This window comes from Neopelma chrysocephalum, unplaced genomic scaffold (genome assembly GCF_003984885.1).
Source record: "Neopelma chrysocephalum unplaced genomic scaffold, ASM398488v2 Primary Assembly neopelma1_66, whole genome shotgun sequence".
NCBI lineage: Eukaryota > Metazoa > Chordata > Aves > Passeriformes > Pipridae > Neopelma > Neopelma chrysocephalum.
In genome coordinates, this window is record NW_020897725.1 from 6,152,992 (window position 1) to 6,166,895 (window position 13,904).

The following is a 13,904-nucleotide window of genomic DNA, read 5'->3' on the forward strand; positions in this document are numbered from 1 at the left end:
GACTATTCCCTGGCTCAGAGAGCAAGTGGCACAGCCTGGCATGGTTTGCAGCCTACATCAAAATTCTCTTCCTTCCTAAAACAGAGTGACCTTTTACACAGTTCTTCCAGGGAACAGCTCCTTAGCGGATCTTTGCTACAAACCATGCTCAGGCTTTATATGGGGTAACATGATGTGAGACAGGGCAAGGCAATCTCATCAAGCATCCTTACAAGCAGAACGATGATCATATGCCAGTGCTTGAGTTTGGCCCTGGTCCTTTCTGGTTTGCCAGCATAGATGAAGTTGATGGTATTTCCATGGGAGTTACTACTATAAAGCCTGTGGGTAAGTTGTTTCCTGAGACAGAGTCGTACCCAGATTCTTAGTTTTAGTTTGTCATGAAATGATTTATGAAGTGGGTGCTCCTTAATCACTCTGCAAAGCTCTTTACCTTCAGCTGTAATTAGAAATGGAGGTATGGACTGCAAAGCATGAGGTGACAGCCTCTTTTAGTTTAGGTGCATATCTGCTGCTACACAGGAGCCATGAGGGAATCAGCTCTTAGTAGAGAGTGTTTCAACAAAAATAATGGTGGTGGCTCACAGAAAAAAATCAGTTTTACTTCAATATTCCTCATTTAACAGCCACAGAATACAGTGCCTGATGTGTTCATTTGGATGCTCAGCAACAACAAGAGAGTTGCATATGCAAGAATCCCAGCAAAAAATATACTCTACTCCCCAGCGAAGGAGCAGAGCGGCAAGGACTGTGGGAAGATTAAAACCCATTTTCTCAAAGTAAGTTTGTGGCACTCTGCAAACACAGGTAATGCCTGTGGAGCATTTGGTATTTAAATTTCTTCCAGGGATTGTATTTTAAAGGCTTGTCTTTGTAATGTATAAAGTATACACATTTATATCTGCCATTTATTAATATTTGCTTCTTACATGTATGCTTGTCATTCTTCAAGCACTCTACCACTGCTAGGCTTTTGATGTATGAGTAATTAATTCTCTGACTGCTTGTTATGGCAAGTGTAGAGCATTGTTTATCTATGGCTGTATACATAAACAGAAGAGGTACAGCCTCTTTGCTGGCAAAGATGCCAGAATGCAGCACATGAAAGCCTGGGAGGAGACTGGTAAGAGATTAGCACTCAGCAACTCAGATAGCAAGGTAATCTAGCTTTTCAGGGGTAATATAGCAGTTATTTATACTTCTTTTTAAAGCCTGCCTAGGTTTGTGCAATATATGTACAAAATACGGGGTACAAAATATGGGATTATTCATCTTGAAGGAAGTCTTAGTGGATATACTCCTACAAAGGCACTGTGACTGGTAGTACCTGCAGTGGAATATTGTGCAATATAATTGTTACTGTGGCCATCAGGAAAAGCCCAAATGCACAAGACAACAGTAACTTCATATAATGACTTGGTTTTCCACCTTGCGCTGCTGGGAGTACTCCCATAAAGCACAGCTAAAGAGCAGATAGAAATATCTAAGCTGTTGATAGTTGCCATAGGTACTTTTAAACAAAGTACTATTTGCCTTCATGAAATAAAAAAATGCACAATTAACTGTTCACCCACTTCAGTATCTAGAATCACCTTAGGAACAGATAGTACTAAACTCTAGTTGCAGTCCTCTGCAAATATCTAGCAGATCTAAATGACATAAGAAGAGAGAGAAAGGAAATAATAGGTCAAGACTAGTAACATTTTAGAGTGGAAATGTTTTCTAACCTGCCCAATGGAGTAATATTTTTAGTAATATATGGGACTAACTATTGGAGACCAGCAAAACTTCATGACATGGAGAGTGGGCTGAAGTCTGGACAAAGTAGGGTATCAGCTATGACTAATTGCACTATAAGGTAGCCTGCACAAACTTCTGCATATTAGGTAGTATGTCATCTACATAGACTGTCAATTGAGAAAATTACTTATTCTTCCCTAGGAATCATTGAAGTTTTTTGTGCTAAATGAGTTTCAGGGTCTCTTACTGTGGAGAAATGCCATTTATCAGTATATCAGCTCAGTGAATGCTCCTTTATTTTACTCTGGCTTGGTAGTACTTGGCATCCAGCCATCTCTTTTGAGCTTGTTGGTGATGGGGGGATTTTTATTTCAGTTACCAGGCAAGCGCCCTCTGGGCTGGACTGTGCAGGCAAAGGTGGACATCTACCTGTGGCTTGGACCTGCCAGCTATGCCCACAGTGTCATGGAGAATTTGCCTGTAGGATATGAGATTGAATTGCCATCTAACACCAACTCAGGGCACGGTGTGGTGCCCTCACCTGCCTGCCTGCTGTATAAAAGTAAGGCACTGTTTCATTTCCATATTAGCAATTAAGAGAAATAGCCCCAAAAGCTCTAATTCAGAGGGTGGCACAACCCCTGTATAAAGTAACTGTTCTAAGATGATCATGACCTAGCTTCTTTTCATCACAAAGGCCGGTTTCATTGCCAAGTCATCAGTTCTGTCACTGACACTTTGTAGATGTCAGGGAAAGAAAGAATCTGTTCGCTTGCAACTTCTGTTCCCTGTCTCGTGGGTCTGTCTCCTTGTGGAGGAAGCATGCCTCAGTCCTCTGATGAAGCTACTGAATTGAATACTTAGTAGATAAGATAGTGATGGGAGATAAAAATTTGCAGTTAACAGCTTTGCAGTAGAGACTGACATCAGTCATTGATTCAGAAGTCTTGCACAACTTCTGAGTGTCTCAGGTGTTTCTTTAGTGAGATAGCACTAGCAACAGTATCCTTTGCCAGACCCTGGTGAGACAGCAGGTGGTGAGTCTTCCCTTCCTACCTATGTGCTGCATCATTTCCCTGAAGCTGACATTACTGTTTTCTCTGCAATGATGTAGCCCCACACCTCTTCCAGCTGAGAGCCCACATGTATCAGGCGAGGGGGCTCATTGCCGCTGACAGCACTGGACTTTCCGATCCTTTTGCAAAAGTTACTTTCACATCACGCTGTCAGACCACCAAGGTAAGTTCCAAAGTCTCTTTTATGGACTGAAAACTCTTTTTTTTCTCAATTAAGCTATGAAAAGGAAAAATCTTGGTTTTGCAAGGAGATACCTAGCAGGAAAAGTTGGATGCCTTCTATTAAAGGGCAGCTCCTGACAGTCCACTGCAAACAAGGCAAAAGTTTACATTACCCTCTACTCTAACATGAGGTACATTAGTACTAGTTTATTTTAGCTCAGATGCCAGATTCTCTGGGACTACTGCAACTTTGTAGCAAGTGAAAAACCTTTCTCTGCATCTTTTTCTATATGTTTTAAATTTGGGGTAGTCATTGCTTGTCATAAAGATGAATCCTCATGGTTCTCTTTTCCTATAGTTTGTGCTTGCAATGACTGAACATGGTGAAGACCTTTATTGGCTTCCACAGCCATGTGAGTCAGAATGGCTTAAGGTGGAAATGAGCCAAAAATAGAGAGCTGGGAGACTTTCTGCACCACTTAAATGCTGCAAAACTTGCCCATAGGCCTCAGGCATCTCCAGGGAACAACTGGACTCCTTTGGACATTTGATGATGTCTCTAGAGAGAAGGGGGCACTTCTATGGATCTGCAGCAAGTTCTGTAGCATTTGCCGAAGGGAACAAGAAATAAAAATTTTTCTCTAAGTTGTAGATGCCTATTTGTGCTGCTTTTGCCTTAAGGTTATGAATTGATTTTTTCCTGTAATGTAATTTTAACTTCTAATAGAAGTCGATGAATGAATCCAATGAAGTTAGTTTTTAGATGCACCAGGTTCTGAAAAGTAGAATTTGGCCCAGGAAAAACAGGGATTTATAGGCACAGAAGAGTTAAGTTTATTCACTGCCTATATAAAATATTGTAGCTGATAACTTAAATATTTTTGTAAAAGCATCAGCCAAGTCCCAATAAACTGTAGTTGAGAGCCTTATTTCCATTCAAAAGAATGATAGCAAGTTATGAGTCATTTTGCAGTTGGCATATTTTTCCTCTTTAAATGTTATCTTTGTTAAATATATTTCCTGCCTAGATAGTTAAAACATTGCCTATGATGAAATGCCATAAGCATCCACATAAGCCAAATTACAACTAATTAAAAACTTTTGATTTATTGTGAGTGATTCATGAAAACATCTTCTTTTCTTTTTTTTCCCCCATAAAGTGTTATGTCATTACATTGAAGCAAAAACAAGATTGAAAAAGTGTGCTCTGCAGATGTGAAAACTGCCCTCAGTTTAGGGCAAAGGTTTTATTTTAATAGCATTTGGCATGCACCTGTTTTCCTAAACCAACAACTTTCCTCTAACTTTAATACTGAGGTTTGTCTACACAGACTGGTGGTCGTATATTGATATGCTTGTAAGGGATCTGTGAGGCAAAGAGATAGGTGAAAGATTCATGTTCTTCTGGCTGGGAATAGCTGCTGAAAAATGTGGTGTCACCGACATGGAATTGGGAAAGGATGTCACCAGCAGATCAGCATGTCCTGCTGAAGGACTCCAAACCAACCAGTCCACAGCTCATTAAACATTTCCTCTCTTCCATTAGATCATTTCACAGACATTATCCCCCACCTGGAACCAGATGCTGCTCTTCAACAGCATTGTGCTCCATGGCGACAGAGAGGAGATCGCTCAGTTCCCACCAGAGATCGTCATTGAGCTGTACGATGACGACGCAGTGGTAAAGTCAAAATTCTTCTTAGGGAAAACCTGGGCTCTGGCGTCATACTGCCAGCATGAAAGAAAAGCCGAGTCACTGAATAGGCATTAAATGGATGACCTTGCTGAATGGAGCTCAGTATTACTGTGGTTTGCAGTTTAATATCTGAGAACAGCCCTGAGATTCACTTCATGTCCTTGCAGAGCTGTGGCCTTGTATTTTCCCCAAATGAATCTTGCTCCCAAAAGCTGGCCTACAGAAATCAGAAGCATCTTGCTCCCACCTCCCTTGAACACAACTGTAAATTTTATATCTAAGTCTGGGTCAAGACAGCTTTATCTCTGACCATGCAGACTCTGACAGTCTTACTGACTGAACTCAGAAACTTTGGATGCTCTGAAGAGGTAGTAAGTACTCAGTTCTTCCATCATCATAGCTGCTTTGCATTTTACCTTGCCCTTTTCTTCACAAGAAGGCTTTTTTCACAAATACTAAGCTCTGCATCATCCCGGCTCCCAGGACAGCTGTGAAATCCAAATGCATTTGACACATGTATTCTCCTTTATTTAGGGTAAGGCAGAGTATATTGGATCTACAGTGGCTGCCCCTGTGGTGAGACTTGCTCATCAAAGCTATGAACCACCTAAACTCTCTTACCACCCAGTGCACTGTGGAAATCTTTCAGGAGGAGATCTTCTTGCTACATTCGAGCTTCTGGAGGTAAACTTGACCTTCTTGGCCGTTACACTTTTACACACTGGGCTCGCAAAAGCTGCCATGGCATCAAGGTCCATCACCCCCTTGAATTAATGGGAATTGCAACTGGAGCAGGGTCATTCTGCTGTTGGACCTCATAGTCCCCATGCAATCTCTGTCACCACCTCCACCCTACCAGGGGCCACTGCCCATGTACACACCACTGCCAGCCCTTCACATGCTCTGAGCCTCCTTTGCTTGTCACTTGCCCTGCCCTAAACTATGCTCTGACCTGAGAAACACCTGAGAAAATCCCACTGCTTGCTCTTTGGAGTAGCACATGGCCCTGACTTTACCAGCCTCAAAGCTCCCAATGCTGCTTTCACTCGTAGGAAAAGGAAGTGGTGAATAATACAGATTTGATTAGGTAGGTTGAGTTTTCAGGTATCCCTACTGTATTAAAAGAAATATTACATGGTTTCCACCTGTGAGACAAAAGGAAAATTCAGCTTACCTCCTGGGCTAACCTGATAGATACATGACTGGGATGCATCATGCCTGGGATTTCAGGGAATTTCAATGAAATTTGCAGAGCCACCAGTTAGAGGAAACTTCTATCTTCTGAAAACCTATAGCAATTTATTCTGAAATCTGAAATGGGAAAAATATGGAATGTTGTGACATGTTTTCTAGATATTCCCAATATAAAACAGGCTTTTAAGCATGATGGCTAATTACGTTTTTGGTGAAAGTCTGAAATATGACACCATGTGGAGTATTTCCTCATTGTGGTAGGTACCAAGGGATAGAGACTAGTATCTTAGCTATAAGTTTTCCATTTTTAAATTGAATTTCACTTTCACATGAACAAAAGAGTATTGTATTTTGTTTTGCCATCTTTTGGGACAAAGAAACAACACTGTTTTGGGGACATGTTCAAATGTATTCCTAAGAATTCTCTAGAAAGTAAGAACCCTAGAGTCTTTTATCTTCACACTCTGCACTTTTTTCTCAGTAACAACACTGCACAGCATCTCACGTGGCAGATAATAGCAATATGAACATTAAAGACATTTTCAGGGGAAAAAAAAAAATATATATAAACACCTGCCAGTCTTCAAAGCTCTCCCAGAGTTGATATGCTGGTGGCTGCTTCCAAAATCAGTACATTCCTGATGATGCTCTGTGTGAGGATGGAAACAAAAATCTCTCATTACTGATTTATTGTCATTCTGAACCCATAAGCTTTCCTATGACATACTGTGCTTAGTAACTCTAATCTGTAGGTAATATTTGGTTCAGCTGAAGGAGTGTTGTGTAAGAAGTGTGTGTTCCTTTCTCAAAATGAATGCTAGGTCTTGTTGAAGGAATAAAATTATTCTTATAACAAAGCTTCCTGGCACTTAAGGAAATAGCAGACTAAAAAAATATAGACTAATGAATACTAGGAGTCTTGATTTTGCTCAAAGTGAGCTCAGGATTTACTGATTTTTTAATTTTTTTTTTAGTCAAAAAAGCAAAATCCCCATGTAAACACATCTTGTGGATATTTTCCTTTATTGTTGAGTGCTAGATCATTCTTCAACTCTTGTTTTATTCATTTATTTACTTAATTGCTTTGGGTTTTACTGATAAAGATCACATGTGCATGTGAAATGTTACTGCTAATTATGTAAATACTCACCTATGCTGCAGGTGCTACATTAGTAATTAATTTTCCACTCATCTCCTCATTCACCTACAAGGTACTGGGGAACACATCCTTTCTCCCTTGTGGTGATTAAACTCCCACTCAACTGTACATAGACAGATGACCTAATTAAATGAAGCAGAAGACTTCATAGATCCTTTGAGAGCTGTATTTCACCTGCTTCACCTTTCAACGGTGACAAGTTAGCTTAGGGACACTGATGCACTCCAGAAAACGTGTTTCTGCTTCCCAGGAGCTGCATGGACAGTACACTTTAGGTACTGTCCTTCAAGTGAAAGCTGAGGAGAGCTTTGTCCATAGGTTGTTGTCTGCTGTCACAGCCTTAGCATCTGACAGGACTCATCATCAGGTGCTGGCTTCAGCTCTTTTATGTAGAAATTTGCTAAATCAGGCCAGGCTTGAGATCTACCCAATATGGACTGAGAAGGTCATAATTACACTGCTAAAATTTAGGAAATTATTGGGAAATTAAGCCAAAGAGCTTTCTCACAGGAAGTGAACCAAGGAGGCAGCAAAGTCTGGAGTACAGCAAGAAGCAGAGATGGTCAAGCCTCAGAGCTGCAGTGGAGCCTGCTCTCCTCCCACCCTGCTGGCACAGAGCAGTCGTGTGCACCCTGATAAGCTCCTGAACGTGGGACAAGCTCATGTGCAATCACACACAGAGAACATAAGTGCCACCTGCTACTAGATTTTAGTAGCTGCACAGAGAAGACCCAGCCCTAATGCTGGAGAGGTGGTTTGCAAGTCCTCCAGTTCTGAGAGCATGCAATAACTCAGGACCACTATTCCACAAGAGCTGGAGAGCATTATGTCTCTCTGGCAAATGTGTGGTTTAGCTGATGTGCACTGTCTCTTCACCAACCCTTTCTAATTAGAATCAGATCTAGAATTTTCCTGTGGAAGTCTTCCAAGCAGTTTTGCTCAGGATTTTTTTAAATAGAATGACCATGATTTCCATTTTTAGTAAATAGAATTACCATGCTTCAGCATATGCATATCTTTAGGGCAGACTATGTCCTGCTAGGACAAAGGAGTCCTTTTTTCAGAAAGGTGCATAAATGCAATCTATTGAATACTGTTTCTGCCAAATATTTTAGCATCACAGCATGAGCAATAGCAATTCAGGTCACATTCCTCTCACAGCACAACTGCTCTGCTCTGCAATGTATCTTATAAAACAGCATTTAATTCGTGTGTTCTATATATGTGTCATTCACAGATACTTGTGATACTGATTTTTTTATTCCAAAAACAGGCCTAAGTTATGACTGCTTCATTTTTCAGATTCCTGAGTCAGATCCAGACAGACTTCCCCCAGTGGATCCACCAGAGGCTGGCCAGATTTTCCCAGTCCCAGCTAACATACGACCTGTTTTAAGTAAATACAGAGTGGAGGTGAGTTACTTTGAACATTTCCATTTGCTAACCTCAGCTCCTTTTATTCTCTTATTGAAATGTAACAGTAAGGGATGATGATTTTAAAATCCTGATCAATAGGAATCACATGAAAACAGCATATAGATCCCAAAATGAATGTGGAAACCTCAGACCAAATTGTTTCTCTGAGACTGGGAATGCTAGGTAGCGCTTTCACTGAGGTCAGCAAGGGCTGTGTCTCAGTCCTGACCTGCTAGGAAGGGACTGCTCCTGTGGCAGAGCATAGATGATGGACACTGCCCTGTGCAACCCAAGGAAGTGTCTGTAGGAGATGGAGAGCTTCCCCTTGCAACTAACATCACTGGAGCTGTCAGTTCCAGTGGCATCAGCCACCTCACAGGCTTTTTCTGGGTCCCAAACTTAAGCCAAACAATGCCTCTGCCTGTCTACAAATCTCCACACCTTCCCTGCCCTTCTCTCTTGCACCATTTGTGTCCAAACTACCCATATGTCAGAAAGTAGGGTAATGTGGCAGCTTTTTGCATCAATGCAATGCTTAGATGCTGCCCAGCCTCATCGTTCACTGTCACTCATCCTACAGCCTTCACACCACGTGCTTATTTGCCCATTTTTCCATGCCAAGTCAGATCCTGCTTGTGTCACCTGATGCTCTTTCCCCAGAAATCCTTTTTCGGAAGCCCAAAGCAATTCCAGCTTTGCATTCAAAGATCCAACAACTGAGGTGCTGAAAAGGGGAGAACAGTTATTAGCTCTACTATATCCTTTAGTTAAGCTATTGCTTTCTGTATATAGGAATGAGACTTTGTTAGCAGTATTCCTTTTTTTTTTACACCTGCTATTGTGAGGTAAACAACCTCATGAACTACTCTGCTGATGCAAAATGGACAACCTAATCCTTAAACTTAGGTGTTTCTCAAGGTATTGTGCTATGAAGGCTTTGCCACTGCCCCCGCTTGTGTGCTCGCTTTGTGCTGTTTGTACATTTCTATTTCACATTGCTGTGACTTTTATGCCCATAGCTCTAGGGCAGCCAGCTTAGAAGCTCCCTTACTGTAGGCTTCTTGTTTGGATGGCTGAGCAGAGCAGCCCCCTTCCCAGAGTATTTCAGGTCTTAAATAGATTAAATTATGTTTAGGAAGTGTGTCTCTGGATCCTTTGGTTCTGGGGGGACACCAGGACAATCCCACTCCTCCATCTGATACCTTGGGCACCTTAAAATGAGGTAAATTGCATCCAGATCCAGAAAGTTAAATTGCTTCAAGAACAGGTTTATAGTTGAAGTGCAACTGAAGGAAAGATGAACTCTGGAGGGTATCCAGAAAGCAATTAACACAATGAATATAACACAACTATTTTTGTTAAGACATTATAGACTATATCTTGCACTGGTGGAAAAGGCCATGTAGCCATTGTCACTACACAAGTGTGCCCCAGTTTTAACTGGGAACCTCTGGCAACAGAGCAGGATCTCATCAATCCTCATGTTTCTCCAGTGCTCTTTATCAATCTTCATTTCAATCCATGAGACTCACAGTTTCACTCACCAACCACAACGTAACCATCTCTAACTGTCCCAGCCCTCTGCTTTAGTCCTATTTTACCTGCAGACCCCTATTCTACAGAGCCAGTCTCCTTGTTGTCCTCTAGACCAGGAGCACAGTCCTTTAAAGGAAAGCTGCTTGGAGACCTCCTGCCATCCAGTGCAGACCTGAGGCCGAGCTTGGCTGGCAAACCTCTGTTAATCACCTCTGCTCCTGTCGGATTTGTTTGCTCCTTCAACAGCTCCAATACTTCAAACAAATTAAACCCCCGCTGTTCAGATGAATATTCCTCTTTCCCTGCTGAAAAAACGCCTTTTTCCAAATGTATTATTAGGGCTTGCTGTTGGCGATAACTCCTTGATAAGAGTTGGATGTTATTAATTGTTTTAACTTCCATCATGAATTTTGATGGTTATTGGGTATTAGATTTATGTTGGTTTTCTTTTTTTTTTTCCTGGTAGTTGTGCATTCCCAATGGGATATACAGTGATAGGATCCCAGCAGTGGCTTCCCCAGACTGAGGGGTTTCTGCAGGCTAACAGTGTTTCTCTCTGCATAACACAGGTCCTGTTCTGGGGTGTTCGAGAGCTGAAGAAAGTCCAGCTCCTCTCTGTAGATCGCCCCCAGGTTCTCATCGAATGTGCAGGGAAAGGAGTCAAATCCTCTGTCATACAGAGCTACAAGAAAAATCCCAATTTCACTGGCCTTGCAGACTGGTTTGAAGTGGTGCGTACACCATGCTGCCTCTTGCCTGTCTTGCTCTGGTTAGGCAAGGTGTTAACTATTGTTGTCCTTCCTTTCACATCAAATAATTTCCTCTGTGTCTTGATCAAATACTAAAGGATGTCAGTTCTCATGCAAAAGCTACTGATTTGAAGATGCTTCAAAAGATTTCTGCTAAAACTGTATGACAGAAGAAGATGTTGTTCCTCATGTTATGTCCCAAGCAGGCAAGGAATTATGTAGCAATCAGATTTTTACTTACCAACCTATTTTCCAGCTGATAGGTTGGAACTTGTTGACAGTTCAGTTTCCTTTATTTTCTTTCTATTCTTCTAATATTCCTCCCTGTGTTACTGGGCTGTTAATGGCACTGATCATTTCTGGCTTATGAGCTCTGGACCTTTGCACATTATCACCCTTGCCTTTTTGAACTGGAAAGTTATGTATCGCCTGTTGGTTGGGTTATAAGAGCTGGTACTTTCAGTGAACAAAGGTCAGCAACAGAAAAAATTAGTCTGTTCAATTTGCTCTTGTTGCTAGGATCTAGAGGGAGATTTATTTATAAGAGAAAAGGATATCAAAACAATAGCTTTGATACCAAAGTACAGTTTCTACAGTATTTTTAGCATCCATTGTATGTCACAAGTCCAAAGAGCTTGTGGTAGTTCATCCTATAAGGCATGTAACCACTCAGTGTCCACATCTCCTGGTTGGGAAAACTCAGGCAGATAGGATTAAGAGCCTTTGACATGGTAGCAGTGCCATTGAGATTCCCAACTTCCAACAAAGCATTCATTCCTTCTGGATGTTCCTGATTCTCCCAGTTTATTCTAGCAAGAGATGGTTGTATATGACAGCATGGGACCCAACTCAGCTGCACAGTCTGTACAGTCCACTCTGTATTCCTAAGAACAAGGCTTTCTCCAGATTTTGTAGAAAACCACAGATGAAATTATATTGCCTGTGCTGAATGCATTTTGCTTTTTGAATATGTTAGTAGCTGAAGGGGAGAAGGGAGTCAAGAGTAAAAGCCTCATTGCTGTGCACAAGAAATATTCTACGCGTGTTCTATATTCTCTAGCAATCCTCATGCTGCTGTCTGTCATCCTGCACTAGGAGCTGCCTGAAAATGAACTCTTGCATCCACCACTAAGCATCTGTGTGGTCGACTGGAGAGCGTTTGGGAGGAGTACTCTTGTTGGAACACATACCATCAATTGCCTTAAGCAATTCCTGTGTAAAACCCCTTTGGATCTTCAGGCTACACCTAACAGACTAGACATTGCAGAAGCTGAGGAAGGTAAGTGTTCCATTCTGACCCCAAATAAAAAGGCAAAGGACCTACGTAGCAGCTTAACACTCACAAGAATGCTTTATTGTGCTGAGTATAGGGTCAAACCTTTACCCACATAGTTATTTGATGATCATCAAATGTTATGATAGCATTGCTGGCAAAAAATTTACCTAACTTGTAAAGGTTCGATTTCAGCTTCACCTGAGTCATCCCAGCCTGCTGAGTTATTCCACGAAGAACCGCTTTTAGCTGATCACATCTACGTAGACGTGGAGCAGGGTAAATGTACAGTGGTAGAGCCAGACCCATCTCTGAGAGCACTTCCTGCCACTAAACCAGAGGACTCTGCGTCTGAGACAGGGAAAGAGAGGAAAAAGAAGGTGGGTATAGCTGAAGCTGCCAGCTAACTTTCTCTTGCAATCTTGCAGACTTTAGCTCTTCCTTATAAAAAGGTAACCTCTTATGGACCTCAGATTTAGAGATTCTGCGTATTGATGTTCACGCCCACGCTACCTTGCTGGCCCTCAAGAGAACTAATTATCAGTGCAGCTTTGATCCCACATAATTTCATTACTTCCATTAATAGACTCTTAAAATGCTTGCAGACTTAGGAGGAGAAACCAATTTGTATCTGAATATTTGCATCCCTTAAAACACCATTATTTATTTATCTGTGTAGGTTTGCCTGTTGTATGGGTTGCTCCTGTGGCAACAACTTCAATGGTTAAACTTTTGGCATTGTCAGTAAGAAATATAGAGATAGCTTTAATAATATGATGATCATGATGAAGTGTCTTGGAATAAAAGACAGAAACAGTAATTCATATTGCACTTTATTTAGCCCTTGGAGGTTGAAATTTTCTATATATACATCTGTTCATGCTTAATGTAACGAGTCAGGTGATTAGTTTTGGTCAGTTCTAGAGTTCAACAGTGTTTTCTCCATCCTTTGGCAGGGTATGACAAAATCTATCCGACGGTCAACAAAGAGGAGAAAAAGAACGATTGCAGATGAATCAGCTGAAAATGTTATTGACTGGTGGTCAAAATACTATGCTTCTGTGCTCAAAATGCAAAAGGTAAATCACCCAGCACGTTGGAAACTCTCATGGATGAGCAATGTTGTAAATATAGATTTACTGCTGAATGATTCCCTTTCGGTATGACATTCATAATGAGGAGTTTGTCCATCATCTTTTTCTTTTGAAAGGCAAAAGGGATTTTTCCCAGTGAAGGAAAATCCGAGGACAGTGAGTAAATTATTTGCATTTTTCTATTATTTTGTACTACTAATATTTTACTTCTCTACTATTTTACTGACAAAAATTAACATCTGGTGACAGATTACTGCTGGTATAGTGGACTCTTTCCTCTACAGCTGATCAGATGGTGGGTAGGCAAAAGCTTCACAGCCAGTGTTGGGTTAACATGAGTTTCCTGTGATTCAAATCTCATGCACAAAGATTTGCATAGTCAAAGTCCTAAATGATACAAGGTAGAGATTATCCTAATCTTAGGCTAGATTTGTAACAAGTTCAGAAAAAGAAGTTTCTCTCAATTTTGAATCCAATTCAGGATCAGTGATGCAGCAACAGCTTCTGCTAGCAGACTCATAGTCATGTGTGTTACTTCCATAACTGAAAAGCTTTATCTAGCTCAGGTTATAGCAAAATTTTTTTTGCACAATAACCTAAAAGAATTGGCCAGAAATAGGCTCTGTGTACGTATGTATGTATGTCTGTCTCCATACATGTATACTCCAAGGCTTAGCAGGCCCTCCCACAATCAAACTGAACTCTGGAAAATTTTATTTTTGGACAAAAATAAAGGGTGGGAAAAAACCAGATATTTACTGTTTATACAGAGCTGCTATTCACTAAACTAAGCACCTTCACATGCCAGA

General features: G+C 41.1%; 1 protein-coding gene across 1 annotated transcript in view; it reads left to right on the top strand.

Annotated features, from left to right (window-relative positions):
* FER1L6 (fer-1 like family member 6) overlaps positions 1-13,904 on the top strand; it is a 72,782-nt gene that overhangs the window by 34,692 nt on the left and 24,186 nt on the right. Inside the window, exons 18-28 of the mRNA XM_027684443.1 lie at positions 627-779; positions 2,116-2,302; positions 2,855-2,979; positions 4,525-4,659; positions 5,209-5,358; positions 8,330-8,440; positions 10,549-10,710; positions 11,824-12,007; positions 12,197-12,381; positions 12,958-13,080; positions 13,212-13,251. Of these exons, the coding sequence (XP_027540244.1) occupies positions 627-779; positions 2,116-2,302; positions 2,855-2,979; positions 4,525-4,659; positions 5,209-5,358; positions 8,330-8,440; positions 10,549-10,710; positions 11,824-12,007; positions 12,197-12,381; positions 12,958-13,080; positions 13,212-13,251 (1,555 nt within the window). The remainder of the gene's footprint in view (positions 1-626; positions 780-2,115; positions 2,303-2,854; positions 2,980-4,524; positions 4,660-5,208; positions 5,359-8,329; positions 8,441-10,548; positions 10,711-11,823; positions 12,008-12,196; positions 12,382-12,957; positions 13,081-13,211; positions 13,252-13,904) is intronic.